The sequence below is a fragment of the Podarcis pityusensis genome (assembly GCF_964106645.2).
Source record: "Podarcis pityusensis genome assembly, chromosome: 15".
In the NCBI taxonomy this organism is placed as follows: domain Eukaryota; kingdom Metazoa; phylum Chordata; class Lepidosauria; order Squamata; family Lacertidae; genus Podarcis; species Podarcis pityusensis.
Genome location: NC_138040.1, coordinates 31,716,202 through 31,735,062, shown reverse-complemented (window position 1 = coordinate 31,735,062; position 18,861 = coordinate 31,716,202). Strand labels below are relative to the sequence as shown.

Below are 18,861 nucleotides of genomic sequence, written 5' to 3'. Positions count from 1 at the left end.
CAGTGGTTGGATAACTCCATACCTTTCAACATTTCTCCGATGAAAATAGGGACATCCTACCATACCCTCCAGCATTTCTCTGAGGGAAGCAGGGACGTCCTAAGGAAAAGCGGGACATTCCAGGATCAAATCAGAATCTGGGACAACTTCTGTAAATCTGGGACTATCCCTAGAAAATAGGGACACTTGGATGATCTGGTGTGGTGTGCTGCAGGGATGAGGACCCTGTGGCCTTCCAGATGTTGAAGGACTCCATCTCCAGCTTCCATTAGCTTCAGGGTAGCATGGCCAATAGTCAGAGATAATGGCCCTCGGATTCCTGGAATGCCACAGGTTCCCCATCCCTGGTATAGTGGGTAGGGTGTATGTCTGGAGGGGGACCCCTGTCTGAAACCCAAGAGAGTGACTGCTCGTCAGTGCTGACAACAATGAGTTAGATGGTCTGACTTTATATAAGGCAGCTTCCTATGTTATTCTGATCCCTCCTTTCCCCTTCTCTTTGATCAAGGTGGCCCAACTTTTCATACCAAGTGGGCCGCAAGAGTACTTCAACACAGAACCCGTGGGCCACAAACTGAATTAAAATTCCATATCGTAAAGTGTTTGCAATATATTTAAGATGATTTAAAATACACAGGTAATATATACCCTCAAAGACACAATTAATAGATTTAATTATTAAACAAAGGTATGCACTTTTGATAACAACGCACGACACAATAAATAAATTTTAAAGGCTTTAATATGTTTTTTTCCTGAATGTTGATGAGGGCCGCGAAAAAAAGGCCTTGCCCGCGGGCTGCAGGTTGGATTACCCTGTCTTCGATATATTCTATTATTTCTACAGCCAGGGTGGAGAACCTCTGGTCTTCCAGATGTTGTTGGACCCACCATCCTTGACCATTTGGGCTGTGGCTGATGGGACTTGGAGGATGGCAGCTTCCTCATCCCCTGCTCTGCAATCTTGCAGGCGTTAGCTAGGCTGTGCTTCCCTTCAAGAGGATCACTGTGTTTCTGTTTGCTAGCTAAAAGGACAACTATAGTGGTTACAGGTGAGAAGGAATTGCAGGCAGACAGGTGGGCATAGAAATGCCACAGAATTCTGCAGGAGGGATAGTCCCATTTTGATTCTTCTTTTGCCAGCCCTCAGCAGGGTAGTATTTCATTTTCGCAGGCTACATAAGTTTTGTGGGCTTATTTGTAACCTTAGCAGCTGTCATCACTTTCCAACTCACTCCATGCTGTTTCACAATCACAAAATCTGTCCATATAGCCAGAGAAGAAAGAAGAAGATGTCGATGGTATAACATATCCAGTCACCTTTTCAATAACGTGCAGTCTCTCTCTACTCTCCCTTAAAAAAAAATCTTTATTTTTGAATATGTCCACTAAATGTGGAAAATGTTGACTTTTGATTTTTAACATTTCCAGCAGGCTTTTATTGCTGCAAAAATGCTATTATTTAACATGAGCAGTGATCATGTACTAGACACAGATTCAAACAGGTAGATGGGGTTTAGACAGATTAGAGCGCCAGTCGTTTTTAGGAATTGATACCTAAGGCTCCCTCTGCTTCTCACCTGTATTGAAATTGTTCCTCAGAGGCAGTTGTACATTTTTGCCTATCTATCTATCTATCTATCTATCTATCTATCTATCTATCTATCTATCATCTCTATCTAGCTATCATCTATCTCTCTATCTCTCTATCTCTCTATCTCTCTATCTCTCTATCTCTCTATCTATCTATCTATCTATCTCTATCTAATTTGTATTTGTTTCAAACATCTGTATTTGTTTCAAACCCTATGCCCAGGTTTCAGCATTCGAAACTCCCATTTTCTAGGTCAGGGGTCAGCAAACTTTTTCAGCAAGGGGCTGGTCCACTGTCCCTCAGACCTTGTGGGGGGGGGGGAAATGAACGAATTCCTATGCCCCACAAATAACCCAGAGATGCATTTTAAATAAAAGCACACATACTACTCATGTAAAAACACGCTGATTCCTGGACTGTCCGCAGATTGGATTTAGAAGGCAATTGGGCCAGATCCAGCCCCCGGGCCTTAGTTTGCCTACCCATGTTCTAGGTGCATTTTGCGACAGGGAATTTCATTAGTGCGAGCAGCTTCTGAGCTCTGGACACAATACTGCACTTAATATTTCAGATTAAATCTGCAAAGTGGAAGGAAAGGCGGACCCTTTTCTGCCTCCCCACTTCCAGCTACTCTCTGAAGACTGGAGAAGAGGCCCCCTTAAGAATATTAGAGGGGTGGGCAGGGGAATGACTACTAGCCCATGTGAAAAATGAACATAATATTTTAGCTGCAGCTCATTCATTTTCAGCTTTGTATTCTTGTTATAAAAAAGCTCCCCTAGACATTCCATTTTTGCACCCATAACCTAGGTTTAAGGTTCCATTTAGCTCCTAGCTTTCATATCTCAGTTTTTAACCCTGCCAGGTTTGCAGGGAGCTTAAAGGTAAAGGTAAAGGGACCCCTGACCATTAGGTCCAGTCGTGACCGAGTCTGGGGTTGCAGCGCTCATCTCGCTTTATTGGCCGAGGGAGCTGTACAGCTTCCAGGTCATGTGGCCGGCATGACTAAGCCGCTTCTGGCGAATCAGAGCAGCGCACGGAAACGCCGTTTACCTTCCCGCCGGAGCGGTACCTATTTATCTACTTGCACTTTGATGTGCTTTTGAACTGCTAGGTTGGCAGGAGCAGGGACCAAGCAACGGGAGCTCACCCCGTCGTGGGGATTCGAACCACCGACCTTCTGATCGGCAAATCCTAGGCTCTGTGGTTTAACCCACAGTGCCACCTGCGTCCCTTTGCAGGGAGCTTACAAGTAGATAAAAATAAATGTAAAATATCTCCAGTAACTCAATAGACATAGAAACAGCAAGCCCAGATAGAATGAATGTAAAATGAAGGGATATATTCCCTTTGGGCCGTTACACTACCTAAACGCTTTATTTGGGCTGGAGGTCACCAGCCAGCTGCCTCTCGTTGTGACCCGGCATTATAATTCGGTGACTTATTAGGGTGTCAGGATCCACCTGAGCCTCTTTTAAACTGAGTAGGACTTAGCATGCAGTTTGCACAAAGTGAGAGTGCGGCTGGGGCAATGAGCCGTTCTGTGTCCTGCCATTCCACGCTGGAGCCGTCGAGCCCTGCTGTGCTCTTGAGATTGCTTTGGCTGACTGCCTTTGATGCAGCGAGCCTTAGCAAAAGCTGCCAAAGGCATTTCTGCATGAAGCCGTGTCACTTCTCTCCTCAGGTTTTGGAGAGAGACTGCTTGTTTTCTTTGATTGCAGCTTGGTGATTCACTGGGTGGTGAGGGAACTACTTATCACATATCCTTGTTCTCCTGCTCTTAAGCCCGGGGACTTTCAGAATAGTTGACATTTTTATAAACACCAACTAATAGCAACAGCAGTGTGGCATAGTGTCAGAGCAAAATTGTAAGGAGACCAAAAAGTTGATCAGGCCTGGGTGGAAGAAGGAGGACTTCGCTGGCTGGCCCTGGAACGAAACTGGGAGTGGTACCTAGCAAGGCTCCTTGGGGAAAATGTTCCACAGCTGGCGCACCGCAACAGAAAAAGGCCCTTTTTCCTGCCACCACCCACTTCAGAAGGTGTTGGGGAGAGATTATAAAACTTTGGCAGGTTCTTGTGGGTAAACTTCAGCAGTAGACATGAGGGAGAGCAGGACTCCTCTTTCAGGTATCGGGAAACATTGTTGGTAGCCTTGTTGTTTTTAAATCTATCCACCTTTCTGCTTAAAAGCTTCTGAGGTAACTGACAACTTTAAAAACAAATGAAAACGATACCTCCGCCTTTAAAACAACATTTAAAACCAACAAAACCAGGCATTCCGCCTTGGTCTCCTTTGACAGAATTAAAGCAGCACGAGCTTATGGTTTGGGTGTGTGTTTCTTATGCTTGTTCAGGTATGTTCCCTCTCTGCCATGGCTGCAAGGAGATCAGAAACTTTTGCTACCAATTTCAACTAACCACAGTTTAGTGTTATGCCTGGATCCTAAACTGTGGTTTATCATAAACTATGGTTAGTTCAGACAAGCCAGGTTTATAACCTATGGCTTGAATCAACTAGTCATAATTAAGGCGGACTGTTGCCTGTGTGAGTTTAGAAATAATGCTGAGCTATGTTTGAAGTTGTGGTAAGGCTTTGCTGTTGTTGTTAAATAAGGTTTTTTGAGGGGGGGGCACTCTTTGCACTCTCGCTTTAAAATTCTTCAAATTGGCTGGCCCCCTGAAAATCTACAAATACCCCCCCAAAAGAAAATAGATAGAAGACACATGGTCCTGTGGAAGCGGACATGCTCCTTTCCATTCCTTCTCCTACCTCCCTTTTCCATTTTTCTTTTCACCAGTTCACACTTAACATTTTGTAGTTATTGAACATGCCCCTTCCTCATTGGACTATAAAATAATAATTATTATTTAATCTTTTAAATTATTATTTTGCACCTCAGGTGTGTTTTTCTAAACACTTTTTTAATGGTTCTGCAAACCTTGGAGTTCCCTTTAGCATGTTGATATTCCTCCCCACCCCCTCGGTAGTCCTGTTTTGGCTACAATATTCTCAGGCTGCTATTGAAGGAACAGGATGGAGCAGGACCCGTTGGAAAGGGTGGCAATCCCAGTCAGTGTGTCACTGTTATTAGTCTAGGCTGACTCTCCCCCTCTTCACCTTATGACAGCTGATCTGTGCCCATGCGATAAGCAGATTTTATTTGCTTTCTGTTTAATGTACTCCAAAGTATGCAGCAAAAGTAATAGCCACCCAAGTATGTGAAAATACGGCTGCCTCCTAATGATGTTGGAAGCAACTATGTAATGAAGCCTTGCAGCATCCCTTTGAAGTACATAGCATTGTTATTGTTTCTCTTTTACAGATGGGGAACCTGAGGCACAGAGAGTCTCATAATCTTGCCCAAAGTTTCCCCCTAGTGCAGCTGGAAGGAGAAATCAGGAGTCCTGCAGCTGCTCGACACCACTGCATTGCATAGTGTGCAAGGAGGGGTAAGCAGAGATTGTTGGTAGTTACTGGAATGAATGGACGTCTTTCCAATGACAACTGCATTGGCGCCATCTGGATATGCTTTATTAAATGTTGTCTGCCTGCCTGCCTCATCTGGACGATGTCTACTAGGGTGTTGGCAGGAAAACCTCACAGAGAGAAAGGTTTCACCATGGCTCTTTGAGTTGGAATTGGTAGGAATAGACAGGGAGACTCAGTAGGCTACCTAGATATATGTAGACATTGACTGCTTACTTGGTTCATCTAGTAGAAGCTATTTCCACCCCTTCCCTCAGTCAACCATGCAGGCCAAAGTATAACAAAAGCTGTGATTCTCTGATTAAAACCACCATATCCCTTGTTCCAGAGGCCAGGCCAAGTGATGACTGATAGGATTGCAGCTATGTAGAGTTTTAGTGCCTTATCAGGATGTAAACGTTCCTGTTTACAATACAAATAAATCCTTTATGCAGTCTTTGCAGCTAATTGCACAGTGGCCTCAGAGGGAATGGTTGAAGAAGAGGTTGTCATCATAGCTGATACTTTAAAATGTGCTACACAGACAGTGGTTATTGGGGTGCAGTCTACAGGCTATCAAGGGCTACTAGCAAGGATGGCTATTTTCCACGTCCACTGTCAGAGGCAGGATGCCCCAGAATGCTAATGCTTAGAGAGCTGATGCTCTCAGGTACTGCTTTTGGGCTTCTCGTGAGCATCTGTTGAGCCACTGTGAGAACAGGATGCTGGATAAGAGGGGTTGTTGACCTGATCCAGTGGGTTCTTCTCATGGTCTTACAAACAGTTATGGAATCTGGCAACTTGAGCTCTGCTCTGGTAAACTTATGCCATGTGGCAGAACTTCTCAATCCAGGTCAGAATCTGGTAGGTGCAAATTCCATAAGCATCCCACTTTCCCCCTCTTCTCTCATTTTTTTTGTGGCACGCTGAGACCAGTTCCCACAAGCTTTTCAGCATGGCAGGATATGAGTTATCACAAAACATGGGTTGAATTGCAACTGGCTGTTTGGGCAAGCAGTTACCTATCCTTTTGTCTTTTATCCAGATTTGTGACTTAACCCATGAGAAACTCTTCTACCTGTGGTGAGATTCATGTTCTGTCTCCATTTCTGGAGCCTCTCTGGGAATGTTTTAAACAAAAGAAGAAACAAGAAACACAGATTCCTTTGTGTTTCCTGTCCCTTCTGCCTCCTCCCCCCTAAGCCCATTTCTACAAAGGGGTATTCTCCTTGTGTCCAGTTGCAACACCCCAAAAGCCATCAAACGCCAAGACTTATTGAAAGGTTTATGTAAATTCAACCTCAGCTTGAATGTGTACTGTGCTAAGGGACGGAGCTTAGTGGTAGAACATTTGACTTGCATGCAGAAGGTTGTGGGTTCAATCCCTGGCATCCCCCAGTAGGACTGGGAGAAAGACTCTTGCTTGAAGCCCTGGAGAGCTGCTGCCAGTCAGTGTAGGAAATGCTGAACTAGATTGACCAATGGTTCTGGCTCAGTATGAGGCAGATTCCTAAAGCAACACTCAACTGCCCATTTCATTTATTTACTGTATTTTACTGCCTGCCCAATTCATTTGCATTTTTCTTTGTTTATTTCTCCACAGACAAAAAAAATGGGATTGTAGATTCCCAGCCCATGGAGGTGATGCTGTCTTGGTTTGGGAAGGAGAGGACTGTAAGTAAGTAAAGTTTTAAAGTTGCGTTATATGGTAGCTCGATGGTGATTAGGAAGCATGGAGACGTGTGAAATGGGACAGCAATGTGTTTCTCTCTCCCAATTTTATTTCTCTCTACGATGGGCATGTGGTGTGCTTTGGAAGCAGATCACAGTTCACCTCTGTGTCATATATTTCGCTGTACTGAGGTGATAACCAAGTGTCTCTCCATTGCAAATATAGCCAGGTTTCTTAAAGCCAGTTGGGACCCTGTTTGGAATTAACACGTACTAAGTGGGAACCGCAATAAAACTGTCCTACATTTATAGGACATGACTCCCCCCCCTAAAGAATTCTGGGAACTGTAGTTTGTTAAGGGTGCTGGGATTTGTAACTCTGTAAGTTGTGAACAACTTCCCAGGATTCTTTGGGGGAAGCAATGTGTTTTAAGCATGCCCTAGATGTATGGTGCATATACAGCTCCTGTTCAGGATTCCATTCAACTCCATTCTAATCCCCTCCCCAAAAACCAGCCCTCATGGGGTTGTTTTGCCCCCCCCCTTAAGAGTCTCCCCCCCACCCTGCAAGCCTTGGGGTTTTCACCAAGAGTGCTCTACTTGGTTCTGCTTGGTTGGTGGGTGGTGCTGTATTCACTACTTAAAGAGCAGCATTCACAGCTTGAACGTTAGAAACCAGAAGACAATGAATGTTGTGTCCTTCCTTTCTTAATTTGGAGCCAGGTTGATGGCAAAGGAGTCCCACTCTGTCCTTCTTCTCCCTGCTAGAGAAATGTACATATGCAGGCTGCGTACATAGAGGCTTCCCACACTGTGGCAAATATTAGTGGGGATGGGGATTCCCTCCGCCCACTCTTGGAAGCTATTTGCCAAAATTAAAAGAGACCCAGGAGATAAAAATCTCACATCTCAGCTGTGTTACAGAGTTTATCCCTTACTGTGCCCATTTTACAGACTGAGGGATTGAGGCTGGAAGAGGAAATAGCAGCTTGCTTAAGGCTACGTAGTGAGTTCATAGCAGAAGTGATTTCTAAACCAGGAACTTCCTAACAGTTTGGTCTCTTCTCTATTATACCAGTTGTTGTCTTTTTAAAGTAGTCAGTGGTTATTCAGGTATCTTCACATCCCTAAGTTTAGCATTCACGCCACTGGATTTTAAAAACAGATTAAACTGCATTTTAGAGTACTTTTAAAACTATATGTCTGATATTCCTGTTAAAGATTAGATAGGCACCATCTCAGTTGTTTTTTCAGCACCTAATGAAGACCTTCCTCTTTCAGCAAGCATTTTAAAGTAGAGATCATTCCCAGTCTGTATTGGCATTGTTTTAAAATGTTTTGATTGTTTTATCACCTGTGTGTTTGCCATTTGGGAGGAAGGGTGGGATATAAATAAATAAAGTATTATTAGCATGTGTTGCAAGAAAAAAAAATGTTTGTGGAATGTCCTGGGTTTAAATGTAAGAATATTAGAACTTTATTCACAATTTACACTTGCAAACAAAGGTTTTGTGCTTAGAAATAGGTAGCCTTGAAGCGCTGACCTCTTGATGCAGACATAGCCATGGTCATGAGGATGGAAGCTTCTTGCAGACTCAGGCAACCATGGTTAGGAAATAGGGAGCTTGCTTCTGGAGTTAGTATTTATGGTGATGCTGCACTATCTACAGCAGTATTTAGGATTGTTGGCTTTTAAACCAGTGGTTGAAACCAGAGTTCAAAGCTGCTGGCTTGCACTAACCATGGCTAGTGCCCATTCAGGTAATGCTGCACCATAATTAACCCTAACGAGAGAAGGGAAGGTGGAATTAGCACAGGTAAGAGAATGGAGATCTGTGTGAGTCTGGTTTACGCTCCCAATATCCTAACTCTGCTTGGGAGATTATTAGTGTTTACATCAGTACTAGGGTTGTATTTGGAATCCAATAACAAGAGCTTCCAACATGTGATTGTTATCGCTTCAGAGCTTTTGCCACAGAATTAGCATTCCTGTGTTGTAGCGATGTAGATCCTTGAAACATCCGCCTATTCAGTGTCGACTTGGCATATGATACCTTTTGGTTTCTTTATTGCATGGTAATGGGTACATATTGCTGTTGGAACGATGACCCTTATTAATGATCACTTAATGATTATTTTGTTACCACTTAACACCTTTTAGCTAACATGTTGGTAAAAAGTAAACACACTTTTATTCCTTCGTTTGGTGCATGTTTATGGATGCATTGAAAACACAAAATTTTGTTAGTTATTAGTATTTTACCCCGCCCGTGACCCATTTTTTTTGTCATGTTGTATTATTTAAGTGTGTACGATTTTGTAACAAGAAAATAAAAAACTAACTTTTTTTTTTAGTAATGTTATGAATCTTGAACTAGGTGCTGCTGCTTATCCCAAGTATTTTAAGATGCAGTCCAAGAATAGGCATATTTAATTTTCCTTCTGCCAAATAAGTGGCACCATTGTAGCTCGTTTCCTCCCTGTCCTCTCCTAGTGACTCTTTTGATGGCTCTGTGTGAAACATCTGAGCAAAATTGCAGCTGATTTAGGTTTGATGAGACCCTAAGCTACTGAAGGTAATGGGGCCCTTTATATGTCCAGCTGTCCTTTGTCAACAACAAATTGTTGCTTTTTTGTGTTGAATATATGCTATATGCTGTTTATGGACCTAATAGGTATCTAAAGCCATTTGCACATAACAGAATAGGAGCCTACACAACACAAAACACTGTTGCTGTATGCAGGTTTTATTTTATTTGTTTTTTATCTTATATTTTGGAAATGTACATCCAGTTTTTTCCCCTTTAATATTTTTGGGCCCCCCAATAGAGTGGGGCCCTAAGCTATAGCTTGTTTAGCTTATACATAAATCCAGCACTGGGCGTAGGGCATTATTAGTTGTGGTATTAGCACCTAAACTTACATATATTGCATAGTTTCAAAGACTCTTTTATGCTGACAGCCCTGTGCAGTTTTTTTATGCTGCTTTATTGTGTTCTTATACAGTTATACCTCGGGCTACAGATGCTTCAGGTTGTGTTTTTTCAAGTTACGGATGTGCCAAAACCTGGAAGTACCGGAACGGGTTACTTCCGGGTTTTGGCGGTCGCGCATGCGCAGAAGCACTAAATCGTGCTTTGCGCATGTGCAGAATCGCCGAATCACAACCCGTACTTGTGCAGACACGGCACTGCGGGTTGCGAACGTGCTCCCCACACGGATCACGTTCACATCCTGAGCGCCCACTGTATTTCTGTACTCCACCCTAATATGAGAGGGAAGTATAGCACTGCTAGATAAGATATTCTGGGTATATTCAAGCTAAGCTATTTGCATATGTGAACATGCTCTTTTCTCGAGGGCGTTAGAGCCAGAGGACTTTGGTACAGGTGTGGCTGTTGAATGCCAGAAGTGCATGTTAAAAAAAGGCACTTGAGGAGATTCAATTGCTCTGCATGTGTGCACCTTTCTTGGTAATTTGGTGGCAGAGCTTTTCTTGGTTCACATGCTCTGCAATGTTACACTGCTTGAAAATCCACCCATGAAAGTAGACACAGCTGTCATCAAAAGCCGTTAACAGGTATGTGCACACCCATTTTTAATACATTGGACACAGGACAGGAAGTAAAGAGTCTGTCAGCTTAAATAATGCTTCTTGAGAGTGAATAGCAAAGGTTCATGCATGTGATGAGGAACCCTTGTTGGTTGATGTGGCTTTCATTCCCCCTTCTATGTTACCTCCAGGCAAGTGGTGCAAGTAGCAAATAAAGATTAAATTAATTTCAGGAGGGCAGTGGGACTCTAGAATTCTCTTCCTAACTCAAGCTTGCTTGCAAATCTATGAAAGTATCTTCTAAATTCAGTGCTTTTTGTTAAAGTTCTTAGATAACAGATGCTGTTTACTTGAAGGTGCTGAAGACAAAGATATTGATTTGGGTTGTTGTTGTTTTGCATCTTGCATAAATGGGTTTTTGTTTCTGTTTTTGCCTGGCTGGAATGTGTCCTTCCGGTCTGACAATGCCTCTTGCTTGCTTGCTTGCCTGAATGAATGAAAGGCAGAGAGCACTGTGCGAGTGTAAGCAGAAACTAGCCTACTGTACGAAGATAGTATTTCCATTCGTTGCTCCACTCATTTTTGCCTCTGCACCACCAGCCTACACTGATGACAAAAGGTTCCTCACCTTTGAGTTAGAAGGAGAAACTATTTTAAAGGCCATCTGATTTGGTGTACAGGGGTGAGAGCTCATGGGTTCCTGTGGCTTGCAGGGAAGGCAGTCTTTTAATGTCACAATTTTTTCCTTAAACCTTTGTGGCTTTTTGCTTATGGCCACCCCTGCTGCCAACAAATCGCAAGGGGCAGGTTTCAGAGCTTTCTTTATTTAACCACACCAGTTAATCAGTTAAAGTTTTCAGCCTTTGGCTTACTACATCCCCAGATCCCTGGTCAGATAACTGCCTGTATTAGCATATCTTTGTAGCCATTGCAAACGTGGTGTCCAAAGGCAGCCTTTACAGTGCTGCTATGAGTGTGTTGTGTGTGTGCGCACGTGTGTGCGTCCCTCGGCTGTGAAATTTTCCCCAGTTGCTGACTCCCTGTGGAAAGGTTGCAGCTGTAAACAAGGTAACTATGATAAACACAAGGAGGGGGTATCCAGCAAGCAGTCAGGCTGCAGGTGTAGCTGGACCGCTGAAAAGATCACCTGCACGCAGAGTAGCACAGCTAAGACACCTCAGGTAAGGCAGAAGCCTACTTTTGTGTGAAAGTGGCCTTTTGCAGTGTGTGGGAGGTGTCTTGTTAAGGTAGTGATTTGTGCAGAAAACTATGGCAGATAAAAGACATTTTAGTAGCTGCTTGGGAATAGGGGAAACTTGTTTGTTTGAGATTACAGTGCTGGTAGTCACAAAGGGTGGCCAGCTTGTGGCGGGAGAACGGTCGCTTTTCTTGTGATGAAGGTCTGGAATCCATGGGAGTAAGTTGTAACCCTACCCATTGGCAAGCAGTCAGGCTCTGTAATGAAACTTGGTACAACCTGACAGTTGAGGAGTCAGAGTTACAGAGCATGTGTATATAGGGGGCACTGCATGTTAAGCAGTGTATCAGAACATGTGGGATTTTTTTGTCTACTTGACAAAACTTTTCTATTCCTTATCCTCAGCAATTTTTTCTCAACCATGCCTAAATTACCATTGGTTACAGTTTTCAGAGATCAAGTAAAATTGCACATGGGAGGGAGCAATGCAGCCCACGGACTAGCCTTCTGAAGAGGAAAGTGAACTTACCTGTAAGCTGTTGAGATTCTGTTATAGTTTTGTTGATTAGAAGGATCTCACCTTTGGCACTGATCTGATCTGTCATCTTGACCATACAGGATCTTTGGCTGATCCTTCCTTTCTCAAAAAAGGGGAATATTTATTTATTTAAAATATTTTAGAAGTGCCCTTCATACAAATGGAATTCCCTCAGTCCAAGGGGCAATAATAAAACAGCATAACATGCTGTTTAACATGTGTTGCTGGAAAAGTGGTTGCAATCTGCTCAACAGGAGTCTGCATGTTTGCACTAACATTGTGTGCAAACTGAGTCTGTTCTTATGGGAACATTACTTAAATACTCCCAGCCTTATTGTGGATTACATTTTAGATAAGCATAAAGTGGGGGGATTAGTACCACTTCACCCAATTCACAGTTAACCTGCAACATTAATAGCTTAAAGAGGCTATGACAGCCAATCACTAGCATGAATTAGATATATTTGTGGAAGGTATATTTATCATTGTTTATAGCCATAATAGCTAGAAATGCAATATCCCTGTGTTCAGAGGGCAATAACCTGCATATTACCAGATTATATTATAATATTACCTTATTAATAGGACCCTGATGCATGTGTCAAAATTTGCTACATGCTACATATCTGAAGCACATTTTAAACCAGCTCATCTCTTTCATGGATTCACCCATGTAATTATCATCGACTGTAGTTTTGTAGGAGTGCTTAGACACTTCTTGGGAGTCACAGAATAATTACCTACAGTATTTTAGTTTTGTAGAATATTTATACTTTGTTTACCATACAAATTTCTTATTATTCATGGGGCATTACAACATTTAGGGTAGAAACTAGATATGAAGCCATTTACACAATTAGCAATTTGTTTTTTTGTTTGTTTTTTAAAGTGAATAGCAAGCACAAAGGTCTGATCCAGATCAGGACCTGGGCTTGCAGGGCAGGTTGCTGGGGAGTTTAACCCCTTTCCCCCAGTTGTAGCCTAGATCAGGCCAGTCACAACTGCTATTTACTTTTTTCTATTTAATTAGCCATTGTCTTTTGTTATATTCTGTTGGAAGCCACCCGAGTGGCTGAGACAGCCCAGTCAGATGGGTGGGGGACAAGTCATAAATAATAATAATTACTATTATTAAATCACTATTATTATTATTATTGGGAGCTGCCATAGGGAACTGACGGGTTCTGAGGGGATTCTGAGGAGACTGGACAGAGAACAGAGACTGGGGAGATTGCAGGACAGGGGGGAGAAGGAGCTGTCCAGAGAATATCATGGTGGGGAGGGTATCATCATCATCATCATTTTATTTGTATGCCGCCTTTCCATAGCTGAAACTATGCTGAAGGCGGCTTACAACACGGCAAGATTTTCATAATTACAAACATAACGGAAGTCAAACAATAAATAAAACACATCAAAAAGTGTACAACCAAATGGAAACAATTTCCACATAAATCATAAGATCCAAAACAACAAAAATATCAATAACGGCAACATTTTTATTAATTTAAACAAAACAAATTATCAATCCAAATAATCAACTACTGTACATTATTTCCCCCCTTTTTATTCCCCCCCAGCCCTCCCTCTCCTCCCCACAAAGACTTCCCTCAGATCCCCTCTCTGGTTTGTCTGCACATTCCTCTTCTCTGCATGTTAAAAATGGTACATATTATTACCTTGCCTATCGTGTATTCTATTCTATTAAAAAAATTGTGGATGTTTATTAGCAACAAGCTCTCTCAACCTCCTCCCCCCCCCCGTAAACAATACTCCAGCCCAAGGATCTGTTCAACAGCCTCAGATTTTGTAGCTGGAGTCAGTCACCACTCCACTCTCCCAGGCCAGATGGGAAAAGACCAGCAAGGCAGGGTGCAGGCCTTCCAGGGCTCACAGCCGACACAGATAAAAATTTAAAACAATACAGATAAAAATTAAAAAAACAATTTAATAGAGGAGCCCTCTCTGCTGAGCAGCAGCCGCAGGCCTTGTGAAGCCTGTCAGGCCCCACCCCAAGCCAGGTGGAGAGAGGCAAGGGCAGGGCCCTTCAAGCCCTCAGCAGACAGCCCTCCATCACACAGCTGTGCCCATTCAGTACCCTGCCAGGGTGTATGGCCGAGCCAAAGCTTACACCAGCGTGTATCCCAGGCCTATGTCAGGTCTGCCAGACTCTGAATGCTCTCTTGTGTCTAACTTGGCTGTTAGATTGCATTTCCTGTTTGCTTGGGGTTAGTCCATATTTTTATTTGTTTGTTTTAATTTCTATACCGCTTTATATTTTTAATAAAAATCTCAAAGCGGTTTACAGCATATTAAAATCAATAAACATTAGCCGGGCTATGTTCCTCCAGCCTCATGAGGAGCCTCTTCAGTGGGGATGGGTGAGTGTGGGCCTGGCCCCCCTAGGCCAGGTGGAAAGGGCCTTGCGGGCAGCGGCCTCCACGCCTCACAAGCATTAATTGTGCCTTTAATTCCATTGTTCTCATATTAAGTATAGTTTCACACACGCAAACACGAATGGCCAGTGGTGTGCATGTGGGGGGTCCATATTGGGACCCTAGTGCTAGGGTAGGGTGGGGCTTTATTTAAATGCCCCTCCCCATACAGTGGCTGAAACAGATTGAACCTTTTTTTTTTTTTTTTTTTTTTTTTGCAATGCAGATTGCAGTAATAGGCTCCTCAATATGGATTGGGACCATAGGGTTAAAGCCCCCAACCCCTCTATAGAAGGGGCCTGATATGGACTCATGCTGGCAGCTTGTAGAAACAGCACACTTTGCTCAATGACCCAGTTAAGTTCTTGAAAGGGACTTTAAAGGGACTTTAAAGTAGCTTGAAAGGGACTTTAAATTATATACCTACCTGAGTTGTTCCTCTTGCTTTGCGTCCTCTATTTTCCTGACTGTTAAATGAGTCCTAGGTTTGTTCCCCCACTTCTCTGTGAAGCTGTCCATTAGTCTCTCCCCCCCCCCCACCTCCTTTCTGGAATCATGGAGGCTGATGGGCCAGGAGGCACTGTGTATTCTTTGGGAGAAGACGTGCTGGCACTCCATCTCACTGTAGTTTGAATTCCTATCCCATGGTTCCCTCCACCAAAAAAAAACCCCAAGCAGAGCAACAAATAAATGTCACCATGTCTCGTTTTGCCCTCGCTTGCACCCTTAAGGAAGCAAGATGGCAATATAGAATTAAGGTGTCCGCCACTTCATAAAAAAAATTCAAAGATGTTAATTTTTTTGTTCTTTGAATTTGGCTCGTCTTGACGTTGTAGGAAGGGATGGTGACTTCATCCAAACAAAACTTGCCTAATGGAGGTCTGGTTCTGACTTGCAACTTAAATGGTGGTGTTGGTGAAGTCGTGTGTGTGTGTGTGTGTGTGTGTGTGTTTTAAATAAACAGATAAATTTTAAAAAGCCTAATTAATCAAACAGGAGCTGCCACCTTGACATTCCGCTGTTATAATTTATAATCCGAAGGATAACATTTGAAAGAATGGAAGAGACAGAAGAAAAGCACAGTGCTCTTGAGGTAAGAAGTTGCACATTTTTCCAGGAGGTAATTTGTGTTCAAGATAGGTGGTTCTGCACAATTTTGCACATGGGTGTGGCTTATATGTGTCATTAAAAACCGGCCCAGATTTCTATCCCAGGAGCTGCACACATGTAATCAAATCCTTACGGACAAGTGATATAGTGACGCTGGGCAGTTTGGTGCAGCAAGTTTGAGGAGTGTGCTTGCTCCCCATAATCAACCATTATACAATATCCTTGTGTTGACTGTGCTTAACATATTTCTGAGAGCAAACCTTGGAGGCCTACTTTTTCCATTAAATCTATGCTAGTTTCCTGCTAAATGAACATTTCCCTTTGAAACCCATCTTTCAGTGTCATTTAGACAACAGATGAATTAGTACTTGCCAGCAAGAGGCTTGCTCTGTTTATCTTCAGAAGTTTTTTCCTCTTTACAACAGTGCTTCCTAGCACTTAAGTAACATGTCCTTTCTTCTTCTTTCAGTGCATGCAATGAATCAGTCAAACTCACTGGGCTGTAAAAATGAACTGCAGTCATGACTTGATTGATATCTCTCTAGATATTTGTTATTATTATGAAGTGAACATGTTCTCTGAAAGGGTTTCTAGATATATTTTCTGCCACTCCTAGCTACAACTCAGTCTCATGGAAAATGCTATTTGCAAAGCCTATTTGCTTGATTACACAAATCTCTTTCCCCGAAATCATGTGCTGATGTGACCACAGGTTCAAATAAAGGGAATAATGTCCAGTATATTGTAATGTGCACTGTTGAAATTACTGCATAACACTCATCCTGACATCTTGCTACTAGAGTTTTGTATTTTTGGAGTGCCCTTTAACAGCTCTCCCACACTTTGCCAGCATGAACCAGTCAGCTGTTTGTAAACATTTCGAGTAACAAAGTAGGCTGCAGGGACCATGAGATGATGTTCATAGGCACACATTTCCTATACCAGTTTCAGGACCTGCTTGGGATATTTTAAGACGTCACAGGATTTTGCTAACCAGCGCTCAAGCCGCATGAAGGGTGTTTGCAATGGTGTGCAATGTTGCGAATTGTCTGACACCTCAGTCACTGTGGACAGAAGTAGAAAGTGGACTGCGCATCTTCATTGTGATTCTGGCTTTTAAAAAACCGGCTGCATATTTTGAATGCTAAGTTCCAGCTTCATGATGTTGAACACCCAGTTTACTAGGTTTCATTGGCCTTGTCCAGACATCATTCTTCTTGTACAATTGGGGGGGGGAGCTAGCAGGGGTGTGCCTCATGGCCCCACTGCTGACCCTGCTGCCCTCTACTCATTAGAAGGCCAGATACCTGCAGCATGGAAACTCTTTTACCTTGGAAAACTTCCAGTGTGATTCAGAACCCATATGTTCAAGGTTCTAAACTAGGTGGGGATTCTCCAGAAGTGCTGCATTTTTCCCTGTTGCAGACATTTGCTCTCCAACCAGTGCAGGAAACCTGGGACAGTGCCAGGGACGTGACAGAGGGAACTGAGAGAGCCAGCACGTCCCCTTTCTCCCCTCCTACAATTCTAGTTCAACAAGGGGAAAGGACACTTGCCATAGAGCTGAACTCTCCCATCAAAGTCAACTTCTGCAATGCTGTAGCTGAGTTTGCTAACTTGAAGTCATTAAAATACATGCTAAAAGGTTTTTTTAAAAAATAAAATAAAATAATTGGGCATGTATAAGAATGAGAATATAATGGCAAAGGGCCCTTCCCCATGCATCTCTGATGGTATGGTAAGTGTTTGCTGATGTGCTCTGTAATCTGTATTCTTGCTCATGTGGCTGTGGTAAGCATGACTGTACTAGAACTGTGGGGAGCAGGGCAAGGACAGCCCCATAGGCATATTTAATTTAATAGGCAATCAGATCTGATTTCATAAGGGGGTGGAATTGAATGAGAATCAACACGTTGTAAGATTTTCACTTGCATCCACACACTGCAGTATTTATCCACTCATATGCTGAGTTTTACATTTGGGACACCTCTCTGGGCACCCCCGCAACTGGAAGCAAGGCAGGTGGCAACCAAGGAGAGAGAGCTTTGTTGGTGGTGGCACCAAAGTCTGTGCTTTATCATGTGCCTTGTTGTCTTTGTTGCTGTTTGTTAGGTATAATATTTGTATTTTTAAAGACGCTTTCAAGCTACCCTAAGAGTGCTAAGTTGTTATTGAAGGGTGGGATATAAATATCAGAAATAAATAAGGGTCCTCTTCATTAGCTGATAATACTACACTTGCGGGACTGTAACACTGAAGTATATTCAAAGGGTCAGGGGAATAATGATGTCTTCCTACTCATTGGCAGGCTCTTGCATCTTGGTGATGGGTAGATAGCTTAAGTTAGGCCAAAAGCTGGTATCACTAAATTGTGGAGCTATCACTCAAGGAATTAGTTACTCCCTGCAAAAAAACCTTGCTGTGAAGGTAGTGGCATTAATTTGGAGATGTAAGTGCTCAGAAGTTCAAGAAAAGTTTCCCTACTGAGTGAATTTGGCTCGTGTGTATTTCAGATGACACTGCCCCCATGCTGAAGGAATGCGTAAGGATGGTGTTTGGTGCTATAGCGCCTAGCTCTGCATGTTCAGAGCACATTGGAAGGAGCTGTTCATGTTTACCTGTAATGCTGTGCGGGATGGGGGGATACGACTCTGATTGAGCCAGGATCTGCCCTCAGGTAGAGAAAATCCATGCACTTATACATAGATATGTGCATAGAGTCTCTTCTAATGCACTTGGAAGCCATGTAGTGGGGGCTGTAACTAGCCAGCATGTTCCCCTCACATAAGTGTTGTGGGGAGGTCACATAACAGCCCCCACAACATTAGTCAGTAATGGATCCCTATTGGGTAATGGATTCCAAATGTGCTGTTAAGAATGAGCTCAGGTTCAGGAGAACAGCTTACTGGTGGAGTAGCCAAACCACATTGGTAAGTATGACGTATTGTTATTTGTCATCACTCAGCGAAATTAAGTTTGCTCATTACTGGGCAGTACAGCCCTATAGAATTTTTTTTTTTTTTAATGAAACAGGATGTCAGGATGACTTACAGTGCTATATATATATATCTGTAACAAATGTCAAGCTTTAAAATAATTTGAGTCATATAATTAATAGACCAAATGCCGTTTGTGTTAGCTGCTGCCCTGGGTAAATCCACAAGTGACCTAATGACGCATGTTTTATTGCAACATAGTAAAATGTCACAAGGCTTGGAACCTCTCCAAGTGCTGGTGAATAAATCAGAAATGTGAAGTTAGAATGCTCTTCGCAGAGTTCATCATAATTATTTT

The 18,861-nt window shown here is 42.8% G+C and overlaps 1 protein-coding gene across 8 annotated transcripts in view; it reads left to right on the top strand.

Annotated features, from left to right (window-relative positions):
• ST3GAL4 (ST3 beta-galactoside alpha-2,3-sialyltransferase 4) overlaps window positions 1–18,861 on the top strand; it is a 181,216-nt gene that overhangs the window by 100,188 nt on the left and 62,167 nt on the right. For 2 of the 8 annotated variants that reach the window (XM_080983930.1, XM_080983929.1), the window contains 2 exons: window positions 4,920–5,046; window positions 6,666–6,736. In XM_080983930.1, coding sequence (XP_080840056.1) covers window positions 6,698–6,736 — 39 coding nt within the window. In that variant the 5' untranslated portion in view covers window positions 4,920–5,046; window positions 6,666–6,697. Of the gene's footprint in view, window positions 1–4,919; window positions 5,047–6,665; window positions 6,741–15,447; window positions 15,551–17,230; window positions 17,306–18,861 lie in introns of those variants that run through there. The other 6 variants (XM_080983922.1, XM_080983934.1, XM_080983925.1 and 3 more) reach the window with 5 other exon arrangements.